Source organism: Cydia strobilella, chromosome 14, assembly GCF_947568885.1.
Source record: "Cydia strobilella chromosome 14, ilCydStro3.1, whole genome shotgun sequence".
NCBI lineage: Eukaryota > Metazoa > Arthropoda > Insecta > Lepidoptera > Tortricidae > Cydia > Cydia strobilella.
Genome location: NC_086054.1, coordinates 10,101,600 through 10,116,972, shown reverse-complemented (window position 1 = coordinate 10,116,972; position 15,373 = coordinate 10,101,600). Strand labels below are relative to the sequence as shown.

General features: G+C 36.3%; 1 protein-coding gene across 1 annotated transcript in view; it reads left to right on the top strand.

Annotated features, from left to right (window-relative positions):
- The first annotated feature begins 8,147 nt into the window (after positions 1 to 8,147).
- Positions 8,148 to 15,373, top strand: part of LOC134747179 (head-specific guanylate cyclase) — a 96,579-nt gene continuing 89,353 nt past the window's right edge. Inside the window, exon 1 of the mRNA XM_063681764.1 lies at positions 8,148 to 8,360. Within this exon, the coding sequence (XP_063537834.1) occupies positions 8,172 to 8,360 (189 nt within the window). The 5' untranslated portion in view covers positions 8,148 to 8,171. The remainder of the gene's footprint in view (positions 8,361 to 15,373) is intronic.

Below are 15,373 nucleotides of genomic sequence, written 5' to 3'. Positions count from 1 at the left end.
TTTTGCCTGAACTGCTTTGACAAAAAGCCTTTCCACAGGTTAACTCATCAACTGTAATTGTTTCTTTTCTTTATAGTTGCGCGAGCTTTTGTTTTTATCACATTCCCCATCTTCAATGTACATTATATCCATAAGACACAATGTATTAGCTTGTTACGTTATCTTTTACTACTTTATACTTCTTATAAAAAAGAAGTGTTTTATACATCGTAATTCGTATCCGATAACGTTACCTACTCTTTATATTCAAGATGATTATTACGTGATAACTTTTAGCATGTCACAATTCTGCCAAAACGGCCCGCCTACGTTGGTCCCAGCTTAACGAGAGCAGACTCAATTATGAAGTCCATTATTAAAATGACATCTCCTGCTAACCACATAATTTACATGATTGATGTGAGCCAACCCTAAAGCTTCATAAGTATATTACAATATAGTATATAGGGCGTTTACACATTGGCGTTTTTACAGGCGCAGCGATCAATTGGTCCAGTTAAGACCTTACCTTTATAATTTCTTCAATTTAATATAGTACAACCATTTTACCGAATAGAATAAGAAAAGTTTTAGAACGAGATTTTTGATATTGCGCATTTCGGGCTTTGTCTTTAAGCTAAGGTTACAATGTAAGTATAAGGATATTTACTCTACTAATATATTAGTACATTATTGCAGATGAGCGATTTTTAGACTAATTCAGGAATAGCTTTTCCTGCCGAGGAAAATATGGTCCTTTTCTCCAAACGTTCGAGGAAATCAGGTAACATAATTAAGCATCACTCGAATCCTAACATTGAAATGTCAAGAATTATCTCCCCTTCTTAATATTTTTAAAGGAAATAATAAGAGTATAATAAAAGTGGAACTCAAATAAGGCAATGAGGGCTATCGTTTTTTTGCTCACCAGTTGGCGCCTCTGTTGATGGTGGTCCAAAAGACTAAAGAACAGCTGCTGTCAGTCATTGAAGTGACAAGTGACATGTGACATTTCGAACTATGGAAAAGACCACCATCTACACTAGCGCCCCTAGCGGCGAATTCATACGCGTTAGCCCTCATTTTAAGTATAAACGGTGTTTTTGCACACCTGTCAACATAAAAAAAAGTTGTATAGTTTTTGATTAAGAAGTGTTCGCACGATCGTCCACAACGGTCCTTCAAGCTGTAGGATAGACATATATAAGATCACTGATCCGTCTATCTCGCTCTATCTTATAGATTGATATGATGGCAGTGCCGGGCCGTACGGATGAGGCTTTAGCAATTGTTTGTTTGCATTGATCTTTCTTAGTCGAAACACGTTAGGTATTTAAAGGTAAAAACATTTTGGCAAAAAAATAATTTTTGGTGCAAGCTTTTATCGCTGACTGTACATTTTCATAAAAAAATCGTCTACATCGGTTCAGCGGAGTGAAGAGGTAACAGACAGACAGAGTTACTTTTGCATTTCTAATAAGTATTAGCGAAGATTCCGTGTATAACAAGCTTTAGGCCATTCTAGTTTCCGACAGACGGAACAGTGCCCGGAACAGACCGCAACGTTGTTTAGGCCATACAGTTTATGATAATAGGCCTCTTTGGGCGCCAGATCTGATAAGCAGACCATTGGATTTGCATTACTCTGTATATTGTGCAAATGGTGTTGTCGTGTTAATTACTCATGCAAAAACAGGTTCATTTGTCACCAAGCTACTTCGTAGATAATCAAGAAATCCCTTTTATGCTCGTAAATCAATGTTTCCTTTTCTCTTTTGCAAATCAGTTTAAATGCTGTCTAAGTTGGATCTAATAGAAATTGAAAATACATAGGTAGGCTCATATTTTAGATTCACACATTCGTTGTAACTGAATATTTAAATTTTATTTTGACAGTAACAAGTAATTTATTATTTGGATAAGGTTATTACTAGCTTGATTATGTCCACTTGCGTAGACGTATTCTGCGAAATAAATATATTCTACATAATAACTGTATTCGTATTAGGTACTTAGGTACATATCATTTGAACTACCGAAGCAATTTCAGTAGATTTTAGTATTCAGCCACTATCACCCCAATGCCTTTGACAACATACCTATAATGTCTGCGTAACCACAATATAAATTCCGAGCGAACCCGCCCGCCTTAATGGCTTTCCTATACACTTAACTGCGTAATATCTCTGGAATTAAACGAATGCCCACTACGATTAATAAAATGTTAATCTAGTCTGGGAACTTTCAATTATTGGAAGGGTAAAACTATTTATTGACGGTGAATTATATAGCAGGAAATTTACAATGCATTTACAAATAATATAGGCACGTTCAGAATTTCAATGAAGTTTAGAAAAAGGGATGGCGACTGGCGATTTTTGCCCTGGATTGTACCAGGTCCGTCATATCTCCTTGGCAATTCAATGGGGCAACGCTGCCAGTGTCATGGGGACGTTTGGGCCAGCTACGGTCCGGGGTGGCACCATAACCTAGTTTAATTTAGTTGATTGACAAAACCCGTTGCAGATTACATCATTTGTTAGAAGGTGACGAAGCCGAAGGTTTTGCTTCTTGTTCACTTGACCAAGCCTGCGGTGTTGATCACAAACTATGGATTGACGACTTGTTTCTACTTATTTATATTTGATACCTGAATAAAATTCAATAACAATTATGTTGTGGTACTGGTGGAAATATATGAGGGCTGTAGACTCAAGTCAACCGGAGGCTGCCGTCATCAGTTTAGTGATGACCCACAAGGTGAGCGGACGCGTGAAATGTTACGTATGTACGTAACTCACTTACATACATATACATTTTTGTAGGTATTTATTGTGATTATACAAATTTTGAAGAAACAATTTTTTTTAAGTTACAAATTTTTTCTACTAAATTATAGTTATTTTTCTTCAGTCTGAATACCAAAATAAACAATTATGATACACTCAACTGATTTCACTAATTATTGTATTTATGTAGATGTCACGTTATAGGGTGCCTACTCGTATGGGCATATAAGTGTCATTCTAGATCTGTGGGACACATAACATATGCTCTTATAACCGTACGTGAATATGTAGTGTGGTATGTGGATACACTTTCTTATACATATAACCTACTCTTATGGTAAGTATCAGTAGGATCGTTTTTCAAAGTCAAAAATCGACTGAGTGAGTGCATCGTCTATATTATCTTCAAATGAAGTGACTCATATAAATTCGATCAAACTTCACTTCAAGAACTTCGTTTGATCATCAAATATTCCATCGCTGTTTAATACTACAAAAAAGTATATAAAAATGATTTAGTTTCGTTGTCCCAATGTTTCAAGGTAGTTACTTAAAAATTGGCATGCGCTGATTGCGCTCTTCAAACTGAGCAATATTCCCATGAATATAGATAGCCTTGTTATTCGTTCAATACGCAATTTCGATGACAGCGTGCAATGGTATTGTGCAATGAGGGCAATATGGTAAAAATTGTTAACGTGTGTTACTCTCACCGCTCTGTACATATGGATTTTTGCACGTTTCAGATTTAATCGCTCTTATCCTCTGTCCATTAGTGCAATAACTAAGATAAATGTAAAAAGTGAATACTAACTTATGTGCACACCTGATTCAAACGTAATTTAAACTTGTCTAAAATGTGCATAATGTAGTACCAACTGCCCGTAGCAAGAGTTGAGCAAATGTTTAGTCCACAAACACACTAAGCGTTCGTTGAGCTGTATGAGCAGAATAAATTTAAATATTGAGTTGTGCTCAGTGCTCAGCCAAAACATGGAGGAAAAATTTTCGGGCTCTGCAAAAACAAGTGAAGCAAGTGTTTTTACGGAGCCTCAATTTTGAATGTAAAATTTAATGTTGTTACCTAGATCATATATTTAAAAAAAAAACATGGTTTGTTTGGACCCATGTAACATTTAAAATTGCCCGTGACCGTGCCCGCCAAATGAAATATTTACTTTATTTAAAAGTAAATATTTCATTTTAAACTTTATTTAAAAGTAAATTTATGATATTATGGCATGTATACGAATGAATAAATCACAAATATTGGGGATACATATTTTAATCTCTCTCATGGTCTCATGGTTATTTGTCACAGTTTTCTTCATCTGTTTTTCAAAATTTGATACCCTTGTTTGTTTTTTACGTTTTGCATCCAGGGACCGGACAACCCTTTCCGCGATAAAACGCTTTCAATGGGCGACACTTAAACACGGCTAACACATTGAAAGACTTTCCCTTTTGAACTGCAAGCCCATTCATACCCTTACCTTTGACTAACCCTTACCGAAAAACTAACCAAAAATAAGGCTAGCTCTTAATAAGGGTTACCCTTATCTTTAAGCGCTTTTTATAAAGGTTTCCCTTTGCGTGAAAGAGACAGGATTAGTATATATCTACGGTAGTGTATGATAAGGAAAGAAAATACGTGCCTAGTCAAAGAACGCCGCCATCGCCGCCGACGATCGCTCGGATTCGAAGTAATGTGTGCTTTATGAACAAGATAGATGACTTAAATTAGCACGCTTATATGCTAAAAGGGAAGCCCTTTATAAGGCTAACCCTTATAAAGCAATATGCAAGGTGTTGGTGAGCGGATGATAAGGGTTTTGTAAGGGTATTTGGGCTACCGATTACTCAAATGTGGTAGCTTTATATAAGGGTTTTTAAAAGCAAAACAAAGGGTTTCGTCTGGCAAAGGGCATGGTGAGTTAAGCCTTATGCAATACCCTTATAAAACTCCGATAAGGGATAGCGGGCCGGTCCCTGTTTGCATCACGCACATGATGCAAAATCCGAGAGTCCTGGTATTAACAAAGTTAAATTTGTACTTGCCTTATACAAAATAGCACTGCCTTATTTATGCAAGGAAAAATTTAGCATTTAGGTATAAACTGCATTTAAATATCACAGTGACTACACTGTGTTGTGTACACAACATATACCTACTCTTCTTACTCTTCTTCACAAGGACAATCCTGCGTCACATCACACTTTTGGGGGGTATCTCTTCTTCTTCTCTTTTTTTATGGTTTGAAGCCAGGTTCATCACTCTTTTGGTCATATGGTAAGCATGCTTCATCACATTTCCATACCAGCGCATACGTTTTACGGTACCTACCAAGGTATCATAGTGGTACAAATGAGTAGCAAATTGTTAACAAGAACGGAATGCACAAGGCAACGCTTAATGAGCACCACCGGCGGTTTGCAGTTACAGTAAATTCTGCTTGTCTCAGCAAAGCACTTAGAGTAAGTAGTTGTCTACTCGTTTTCAGACACTTAATTGTAATGTAGCGAAAATAAAAATGAATTAAAGTGACGAAGCCTGTTGCGGATATCATCATTGGTATTTTTGGGACGAAGCATGTTGCTGATTTGTATTTGTGGCCACCTGACGAAGCCTGCGTTGCGGATTTTTTACATGTAACTATATTATTTTTTAAGATTTTCTCAAATTCTGTATTTTATTTTTAATGTAGTGTGCAAATTAAATAAATTAAACTGACATTAAAACTCTGGATGAAACTCGTTAATTTTAATGAGGAATAATCAAACAGTATCAAATATCCTAAATATTGACTCTGTTATTATTACAATACCTGGAATTTAGGAATTAGAAATAAATAATAACTTGCCAAACTAAGACGGTAACATGAATATAACATCGTAATGACACAAATGATTAGCAAATAGCATAGCAATGTATCAGTAGAAAAGCCGCTAAATTCTATATTACAAGGCTCTCAAAAATTCGTGCCTACATTGCAAATTGCAAATAAGCTAATTGCTTAAGAGGCCGTAGTCGATTTTGGAGCAAAAATGTAAAATTGATAGATTTAGTCGTTGAAATTATACACGTTTTGTTACGTAATATCTAAATAACAAGTATTGATTTCTATTAGCACGTCTTCTCATCTTGCCTTTTAATAATGAGGTCGCGAGCGTGCGTCACCGGTAATGCATGAAGAGAAGGGGCAGTTTTTAAAAATTCATCAAAAAATCATGGTGGTAAATTATACAAATTGATGTATAAGTATAGTTTCAGCAAATGTTGTAGATTGTTTAAGTATCAAAATTACGTTGAAATTAAGTAGATTTTCAGAGAAATTGTCACTTGTTTTGAAGTAATTTCTGGAGAAAATTGATTTCGTCTAACTTTCATTTACACTACTTCAAAGTCATAATAATAAAAATGTAGTCTGATAAACGTCAAGTACAGGATATGTGTAATACAAAATTACCATGTTTAGCAGTCCAAACTTTACGAAATTTACAAATAAGAGCGACAAAATCAGTGCTTTACGCGCGTTTACCTAAACGTCCATCAGAAAAGCAAACATTACTAATTTAGTGAGTCTGTTTTCTAAAAACTGATCTGATAAAAGGTAAGATAACAAGACGTGCTAATAGAAACCAGTACTTGTTATTTCAATTAGGTAACAAAAGGTGTAAAATTTCACGGACTAAATCTATCAATTTTACATTTTTGCGACTAAAATCGACACCGGCCTCTTAAATACAAGTAAGAGTAGGTACCAAATGCACAACATCATACATTGGATAAGGCAACGATTAATGAGCACCACCGGCAATTTGCAGTCGTTGTAAATTCTGCTTGTCTCAGCAAAGCAGAGACGATTCAACGGAGGCACGCCGTTCTGTTGCCAAAACGTATATTAGTATATTAAGGTATTTGTAAAACGAGCCTTAAAATAAATACCTACATAAAATTGTAAGTTTAAAATTAGCTTACTTATTCTACTGACACATTGTATGCTTATAGGCAGTGTTGGCCGAAACGTAATAAATTGAACCGTAAACTGTAACCGTACGTTACGGTTTACGGTTCAATTTGTAATGCTTTTTTTTATGAAATAGGAGGCAAACGAGCAGACGGATCACCTGATGGTAAGCGATTACCGCCGCCCATGGACACCCACAACACCAGAGGGGTTGTAAGTGCGTTGCCGGCTCTTTTCTTGAAGGTTTGAAGGTCATATCGGTCCGGAAATACCGCAGGCGACAGTTCATTCCACAGTTCAGCAGTGCGAGGCAGGAGGCTGTGTGTGGTTAATGGTTAATTGCAATTAACGTTCGGCCAACACTGCTTATAGGTACAACATGTTACAATTACTAGACCATTGTTGACTAGGTTGTTTATGTTTAGTTTCGTATCTTTGATTATTAATCTTGTAGCAATTTCGTGGCAGTAGTTGAATTGAAGGAATCAGTACATACCATAATTACCATATTAAGGTAGGCCACTTAAACGTAATTAAAGTTTAATAATTTTAAGTCAAATGGCTGTACGATTTACTTAATTCAACATAGCTGGCTCGATTCGATATCGTGAACGTTAGTATACTGATCATTCACTACTGATAGGAAACTGACTTAAGCCTGAAGTTGATTAAAGCGCCGAGACGTTATGTAGGTAGGTACCTAAGTAGATGCAACGCGTATAATTGAATTGGCAAACTTACCATGAAAGTCAATAAACTTGAACCAGTTCTAGTTAAGTAAATAATTGAATTGGCGCCTGTAGTTTTCACCTAAAATAGACTGACCACGCTAACTAAACTACGCTTGCAGTAACTTTGCAGTAAGAATGCATATACTCGTCCTATAGGTAAGCTCCATACTTCACGTAGCATTTGGCATGAAAACTAAGCGTGGTCCGACTAGTGAAATAACGAGCTTTAGCAGTGAACGTCATATTCATTGCCAACCAATATTTTAATATAATAAAACTATAAATAAAAAATTCTAGCCTAACACAAAAACAAAAGTAAAAGTAACAAAAAAATTAGTTTCTAGGGTGATAATCTAATAACAAATAAAATTACTTTCTTATGAAAATATTTTAATTTGTGTTTTTTGTGTTGTTTGAGGGGGCGCCACAAGCCCTTGGAAATTGTCATATACTTGGAACCCATGCCAACGAGCCCGGGTGGCCGAGCGGTTGAGGCATCTGTTTCGTAAACGGAGGACGCTGGTTCGATTCCAGCCCTGGGCGCTGGAGGCCTTGATTATTTTTTTCTTTGTGTATGATATTTATTTCGTTTAGGGTGATACTACAAGATTAATATGAAAGCCGACCCTCAGCCAAACTATAACAACATCTTCCTTCTTTACAGAAGGCAACCTACTATGACGTGAACGCACCACAAAATCAAAATGGCGTGCTCGTTTCGACGAGCGTCCTCGCAGCACCAGTTCGCCAACGGCGGCTCCGGGGGCAAGAAGCCGGAGTTCAGGTCCAGGCAGTCCTCGATACACCATCCAGGGAATGGTGAGGATGAGGAGAGGAACACGCTGACGCTGAAGCATCTCAGTGAGGCGCTGCAATTGCTCACTGCGCCTTCGGTAAGTGTCTTTTTACCTTAGGACGTACCTAAAAGAGTTTTATTTTAACGATAACATTCTTTCTATATATTTATAGTTCATATTTTAATTTCAAAGGATTCTTTGGTAACATTCGATCTCTGTTATAAGATCAGCTTAATGTATTGAAGGATTATTCTGATTTTAAAAACAGGTTGTAATTTGATCTGGATTCCTTATGAATATGATATGTCAGCTGTGAAAAGTAACATTTCCGAATGAAGAAAAGTGACAATTCAAAAAATATAATTGTTGACAACTGACTGATCGTATCCATAACAAATCCAGATCAAATTCATAACCTGTTATTATAATCAGAATACGTCTCCTAGTTTAACGAGCCTAACTTTTCATTGTTACTTAAGGTTTGATTGTACTTAGGTACGTACAATTTTTTGCTCTATATAAATCCAAGAAGTTGATCAAATTCCACTTGCAAGATTTGATTACTTAGACTGACACCGACCAAAAAATCCGTCAAGTCTCGTCAAAAAGACTGGCGAGGTATCTCTCCATTACATCCATGACTGTGTTTTACTCCTTAAGTTAATAAAGTAGCTACCCCACTTGTACAAGTGTAAAAATATGGGTGTACTCTTCATACTCAAAAATATATCCCATCTATGGGACATATTTTTGAGTAAGTTGTATGCACCCATATTTTTACACTTGACTACCTACAATTTTGAACTTGTCTTCTCTTGTCGTCGGGTCGGGCGTAAACATGCTAGAAGGCATACGGCATACCACTGTTGGCGGAAATTTTCTTGGGAACTCGAAATTGAAATACTTCGCGCCGAATATGCGCAATTGTTATAATACCTATATACGCTAAGTAATCTAAATTTTGCGAAATATCAACATTTTTATTTTACTTTTGGGAAAAAGGTTTAACTGACAATACTGACATTCATAACAAATTAATGTCATTATTATATTAAAACTAACGTTTGTAATGTTTAATTTAAAGCACAATTCGGGTCTAAAACGTTTTTCATATGCGTTAAGGTTATGAGACTTTCCTGTGGACATCATACAGTAAATAGAGTTGAAAGGCAAGTTTTCTTGCCGGACCATCAGGCACCAGGCATCTTTCAACAACTTTAAAAGCTGTATGACTAAAACCTCAGTAAAATGTACCCAAAACGTTAACTTTCTTATTGTCCAAGTGTCCGAACGTATTTGACCCATTCACTTTTCATTTCCCGTCGGCTGTATAATTAATCCACAAACTAATAATTTTTGCACTAATCCATTTTATACTTAATCCAGCGAAAATAATTATTTTACAAACCACAACTACAAATTTGCAATCATCAATCACAATCGAGAACATTATAATGATCTTAGACGTCTTTATTACAAACGATCCATTGTTATTCTATTTGGGTGGCCAAAATTAATGAACGAATACTTGAGCGAGTTAAGCGCGTAATAACGATCGTCAAAATTATACGTGACTGGCCCACGAATGTGTAGTTATGTGCTTAGTAACGCAGTAAAACTAGAATCAAATAAAAAAAGAAATCAAATAGTCGTATAATATGGCAGTATAACTTCCAAGAGTAGTGTTGTGCCTCGGGAAAAACAATGTTCTCAGGGATTTTTCCCATGATAATAATTTATTATAGAACAACCTTAACTTCTAACTATGGGTGGAATTCAAATATTTTTATTAGTGAAATGCTTTTTTTATTACTTAATCAAGCAAAGTAGATACATAAGTAAGTAGCAAAATTATAGTGAATATATAATAATTATTGTGATTACTTGTTTGTAGGAATGTGCAACCAACCCAAGACAATTTTACTGTCTAACCAGAAAAATATTTTTGTGATATTACGGCGTAAAGCTTGCACAACCTCTTCACATAGACGCAAAACTAGTAAGGGTGCACAAAGTTCTAATCTTGGGATAGTCGTTGCCTTCAAAGGCGTGACTTTTGTTTTAGCGCACAAGTCGAACCGTACAATTTCTTAACTCATCTACTCACTGATCTTAAATAAATGCATCCTGCATAGTTAAGCCTTTAATGAGGCATCCGAAAATGCATGGATTTGAATTTCAACCCCAGTCCAAAGCCTCAATAAAAACCAGATTAAAAAAACGCATCGAGTAACGAATATTAGGGCAATCTAAATCCAAATTTAATGTTACCTTACAAGTGGTATTAATGGAACAGCTACGATTTCCATACGCAAATTTCACGTTCGTTTCGGCCTTGAGTGTGTGAGTCACCAACGAAGCTCTTTATTTAGAATGAAAACGATGAGTCATTTAAGAAAACTATCTGACGTGACTCACAAGCTCATTGTTTTGGTCCTGTCACCGCCAAGGTCGCTTCTTTCATTAGCGTTTTTTCAGTAGGCTCATTTGAAAATGTGGATCCTTAACTGTTGCCTGGTGAAAAAAAAGAAAGGAAGTTCAAATAGGTTTTGGGAATCGGGCGTCTTTCTAATCGACAAAGTTAACGATTTAGGCATATTTTTAAGTTTTTAAGAAATAGAACGTTTGAATATGCTCTTAAGGGTCCAGCAAGAAAATGAGGCTTAAAACTATTTTTTTAATGACGTTCACAGAAAATACTCATACTAAAAAAAATTGACCCAGGAAAAAAATTAGTTATCTAATACTTTCAAATGAAAGTTTTTTCTGCACATCATATAATCTTGCCGTTTCTAAGAGGCTAAAGTGGTAGGTACGTTATAACTCGTACTATCATTGTCAAGAAGGTGTATACCGCTCGCGATGAATGATGGTTTCTATGACAGTTCCTTGTTGGGATTAATTCAAAAAATAATTGAAGAACTTACTAGTTCACTTACTGGTTAGTTAACTTAGTAGTTTAGTTTTTACTGTATTTTTATTAGGTAATTAAATGTTACGTTTCTAAATAAATGCTAAACTTCCAAAATATTTCTACAAACATTTTACGTCACGGACGTCTCACGGTACTCCATATAAAATGAACTGTCATAGGGATCCTTCTTACGAAAACTCTGTTCTAAAATGGCCTCTTTCCTTTTAAAACTCACATATTTACCATGCGGTTCTAGGTCCGCAATTAAACGATAAAGGGGCCCACTGTCAGTTGTTCAGAACTGTCAAATCTTTGTTTGATATCGTCCGGCGGACTGATAATCAGTGGGCCCCTTAAGTAACAATTGGGTGCGTCGGTGGCCTTTAATTAGGCCTTCATTCAAAGGGTTGCCGCACCCTAACTTTGTTATCGTACCGCAAATTAAGTTGGCCGTCTCTATAGTGTAGAACAAGAGGTGTATTGGGAGCCTATTTTCTACCTGTGAATTAAGTTTAAATTAAGCGTTTTTGAATAAAGCATCTTCTATTCTATTCAGCGTATTACGTAGGCGAACGCGAAGCGAAGCGATGCTGCGCGGGGTGAATCAATACTTTGATACCTATAGAAGACTTCTATAGGTAGACAGTGTCTTACGTGGTCGATATCGTTGCGAATGTGAACGCCGTAGGCCCGCCGCACCGCGCCGCGCCGCGCAGCTCCGCTTCGCATTCGCGAGTTGTTCGCTTACGTAACGCGTGACCACCTTACCACAAACAGTAAAGTGTTACTATGGCTTCCAAAGAAAACTACTCCCCAGGCGTATACCGTCCAGTAAATCAACCATCACACACACGCGATATTGCGTTGCGAACGTTGAGGATCTGCAAAATTTATTATTTACACCAAGGCGCGTGGAGAATAGCAAATGATAAATGCTTGATCGTTTTTTGTCGCAATTTTATGCTAGTTGCGAAATTGAGAATATTATCTGGAAGTACCTGGAACCCTTTCCGGTAGTGAAATGTCAACTCGCTTATATTTCGAGGGAAGTACACTTACAATAGGCAGTGTTGACAACTTTCACTAGATAGTTCCCTCATGGTTATCTTCACCTTTTAATGCGTATTCGCACACCGCTCCGGTCAACGCTCATACACCGGAGCGGCGTGCGAACCGGAATCAATGTGATAAACCTCGTAAGTTTGTGCAATTGATTATGAACAAAGTAAGCCGAGTTTGGACTTCAGGTTGGTTCCAATCATACTGGGTAAAATAGGTAAGTATTTACGTCAGTTTATTACTACAAAATAATCTCACGAATTTGACCTCATGGATATTGCTAAATCAAATTAATCTTAGGACCTATTATTTAACAGATAATTTGAAAGGCAGTCAAGAATCTTACTAAAGACGTCCTGTCCCGCCCTTACGATAAAATCTGATAAAGCAGTAAAATTACCTATTATCTTAACGCTTTTCTTGTGTTATTTAAATTTTATTTAGATGAAGCCAAGTATGATGCTTTGGAATGATAAAGTAAGGTAAGGTAGGTAGAGAAGATACCTAAAAGGCGAAAATAAGGTAACATGAAAAACTACCGAACTTATAAGTATAAAACTGGTTTAAATATTTTTCAAGTACCTATAGTTATAAAATCACTATTGTTTTGAACCCTTAAAGGGTCCTACTGCTGGGCAAAAAGGCCTCCCCTAGACTTTCAATCTTTCCAATTAAGTGCAATAGGTATGTAGAGGTACGTACGTAGGTCTAGCGCCTAGGTCTACGTTTGTGGCACCCACTCCGTGGCTAGTTTAGGCCACCTTTGTGGGTGCAGACGTAGTACTTGGCCTGCTTAGTTCCAATTTAGCATTTTGGTTTTGACCCCAAAATCACTATACTATTTTAGTAATTTATTTGGTATTTAGATGATTCCCTATTAATTCCATCCTGTAATAAACTCGTTTAGCGCTGGTTGTGGCTCTAATCGGCTCGTTAAGATTATATTCATTAACCTTTCACAGCTAATTAAGCTGTTTCGTTGTTCAACCGATTGTTAAATTAAAATTAATCAAAGCTGGAAAGAATGTTTTTTTTACTCAAGTACAAGAAGCGTTATGATATGCATTCTATGTACATATTTATATGTATATCCCACCAAAAACATTTTCATGTAAAATGTTGCCAAGACGAGACCATATGGCTCGCACTGTCAAAAAGTTATCAAATCTCATGTAGAGCCAAGCTTCTAACTCTTCTACACGCCCTATTTAGAAACAAACCCTAACTTCACAAACTACACCTTAGTCACATATATGGCTTGCCCGTTCCGCTATTACAAAAACTATTGAATATCAGAAAAGTAATGAACCAGTGAATACATTTTTCACCTTACGCCCATATGACGGTAGCGAAACGGCCTAGGCACATATTTTGACTAAGGTGTACAGTTTTCAAACATAGTGTGATTGTCATTTAGCAAGGGTATATTTTCACCAAAAAAAACTATTTAATATATAAGCTGCCTTGTCGCATCGTAAGATCAAATTAACAAGAAAAAAAGAAATAAGTACCTAGTACGTAATATCTGTCTATTACTCTTAAGACGTGATAAATCGATGTTTTTTTTACACTTTGTATTCATGATTAAGGTAAGTATTTATTACGTAAAAAGGAAACATTTATCAAAAGCAAATTATCAATATTACGAGACATGATCACCTAATGAAAGTATTCAATGAAATAAAATCTATTTATAGCAAGCACTCGATTAGCCAAAACCACCTTTAGTACATCGATATAAAGTCCACCACGCCAGTACGAAATTGAGTAAACACGCACTGGGGTTTCCGCGAACATTATATACGTACCTACTTGAAACTAAAAGACGTACAATTTTAGGAAATTCAAGACGCTTAGGTCATTTTGTCTCACAAAGACCAGTTAATAATCTTATGAGCTCAAAACTTTGCCTTTGAAGTTACATAATTATTTTGATGTACTGTAATCATTCTGATGTAGTTTAAGCTCATTAATTACACATGGTGAAGCATATAATTAAGTTCCATCAAACTTGTTGGTTATTGTTATAGTGTTAGTTAGTCTGAAGTAATTAGACGGGTAAGTCATGAGCAGAGGTCTTGAATTAATTATGTTTGATCAAGTTAAGGATATGGGGATGTATTCTGTTTTTAATATCGTTAAATATTAGGTTAGGTATAGCAAATGCATGCAAATACTTTACGGGTACTTATTAGAAGACAGACTACATACTGGTATTTTTTGTTCAATTTATGGAACAATCGTTATATATTTACTGTAATTCCAAGAAAATATAATAATATTTTCTCAGTTGAATACAACTGCATGCAAAATAAATGGATACTTAACGTGAATGTTAACAAGCTATCTGCGCATCCCATAAAAACCCTATAAAGATTCCAAAGCACCTTATAGTGTAAGTCTGTCTCGATTTCACTTCAATCTTCAAGCAGGATTATTCGCCGAATGTATGGGGAAATATTCGTAGTAGGTAACGATAGTACTTACACTACTTGAGTTTTTTTTGTATTTTCATGAGGTATATTTAAAGTTTAGAATAGAATAGAATAGAATACATTTATTAACGTCACATGGTAGGTTACATAAGAGCGTGTAAAAAAAAGGAGCGGACGAAAAAAGGACCCCCACTCAGCTTAATGCCACGGCTAGCCGCAGCGTAATGCCACGGCTAGCCGTAGCGTAATGCCACGGCTAGCCGCAGCGTAATGCCACGGCTGCCCGCAGCGCTGATTTTTGATAGGGACCTAAAAGTTTAATTTCTACGCCTTTTGAGCATCAACAGTTTTTCTTTAGGGTTTATAATATGTGGTATTTTCTATAAAAAGGGACCTTATTGTCGATGGCGCTTACGCCATTATTAACGATGCTCCGATATAAATACAATGCCGCGCGACGCTGTGCGGCGTAAGCGCCATCGGCAATAAGGTCCCTTTTCATAGAAAATGTCCCATATTATGTAATCTGTGTAGTTTTTGTCTTGATGGGCCTCACTAAAGCAAAGCATGTCCTGACTTAAGATTATCGTCACGCAAATGGGCAATAACAATACAATATAATGCCCGTTTTGATCGCTCTAATTTGGTTTGGTTTGCTCTAATTTGGTGAAAACGCTCTAACGGTGGAAGATGGGGAAAAT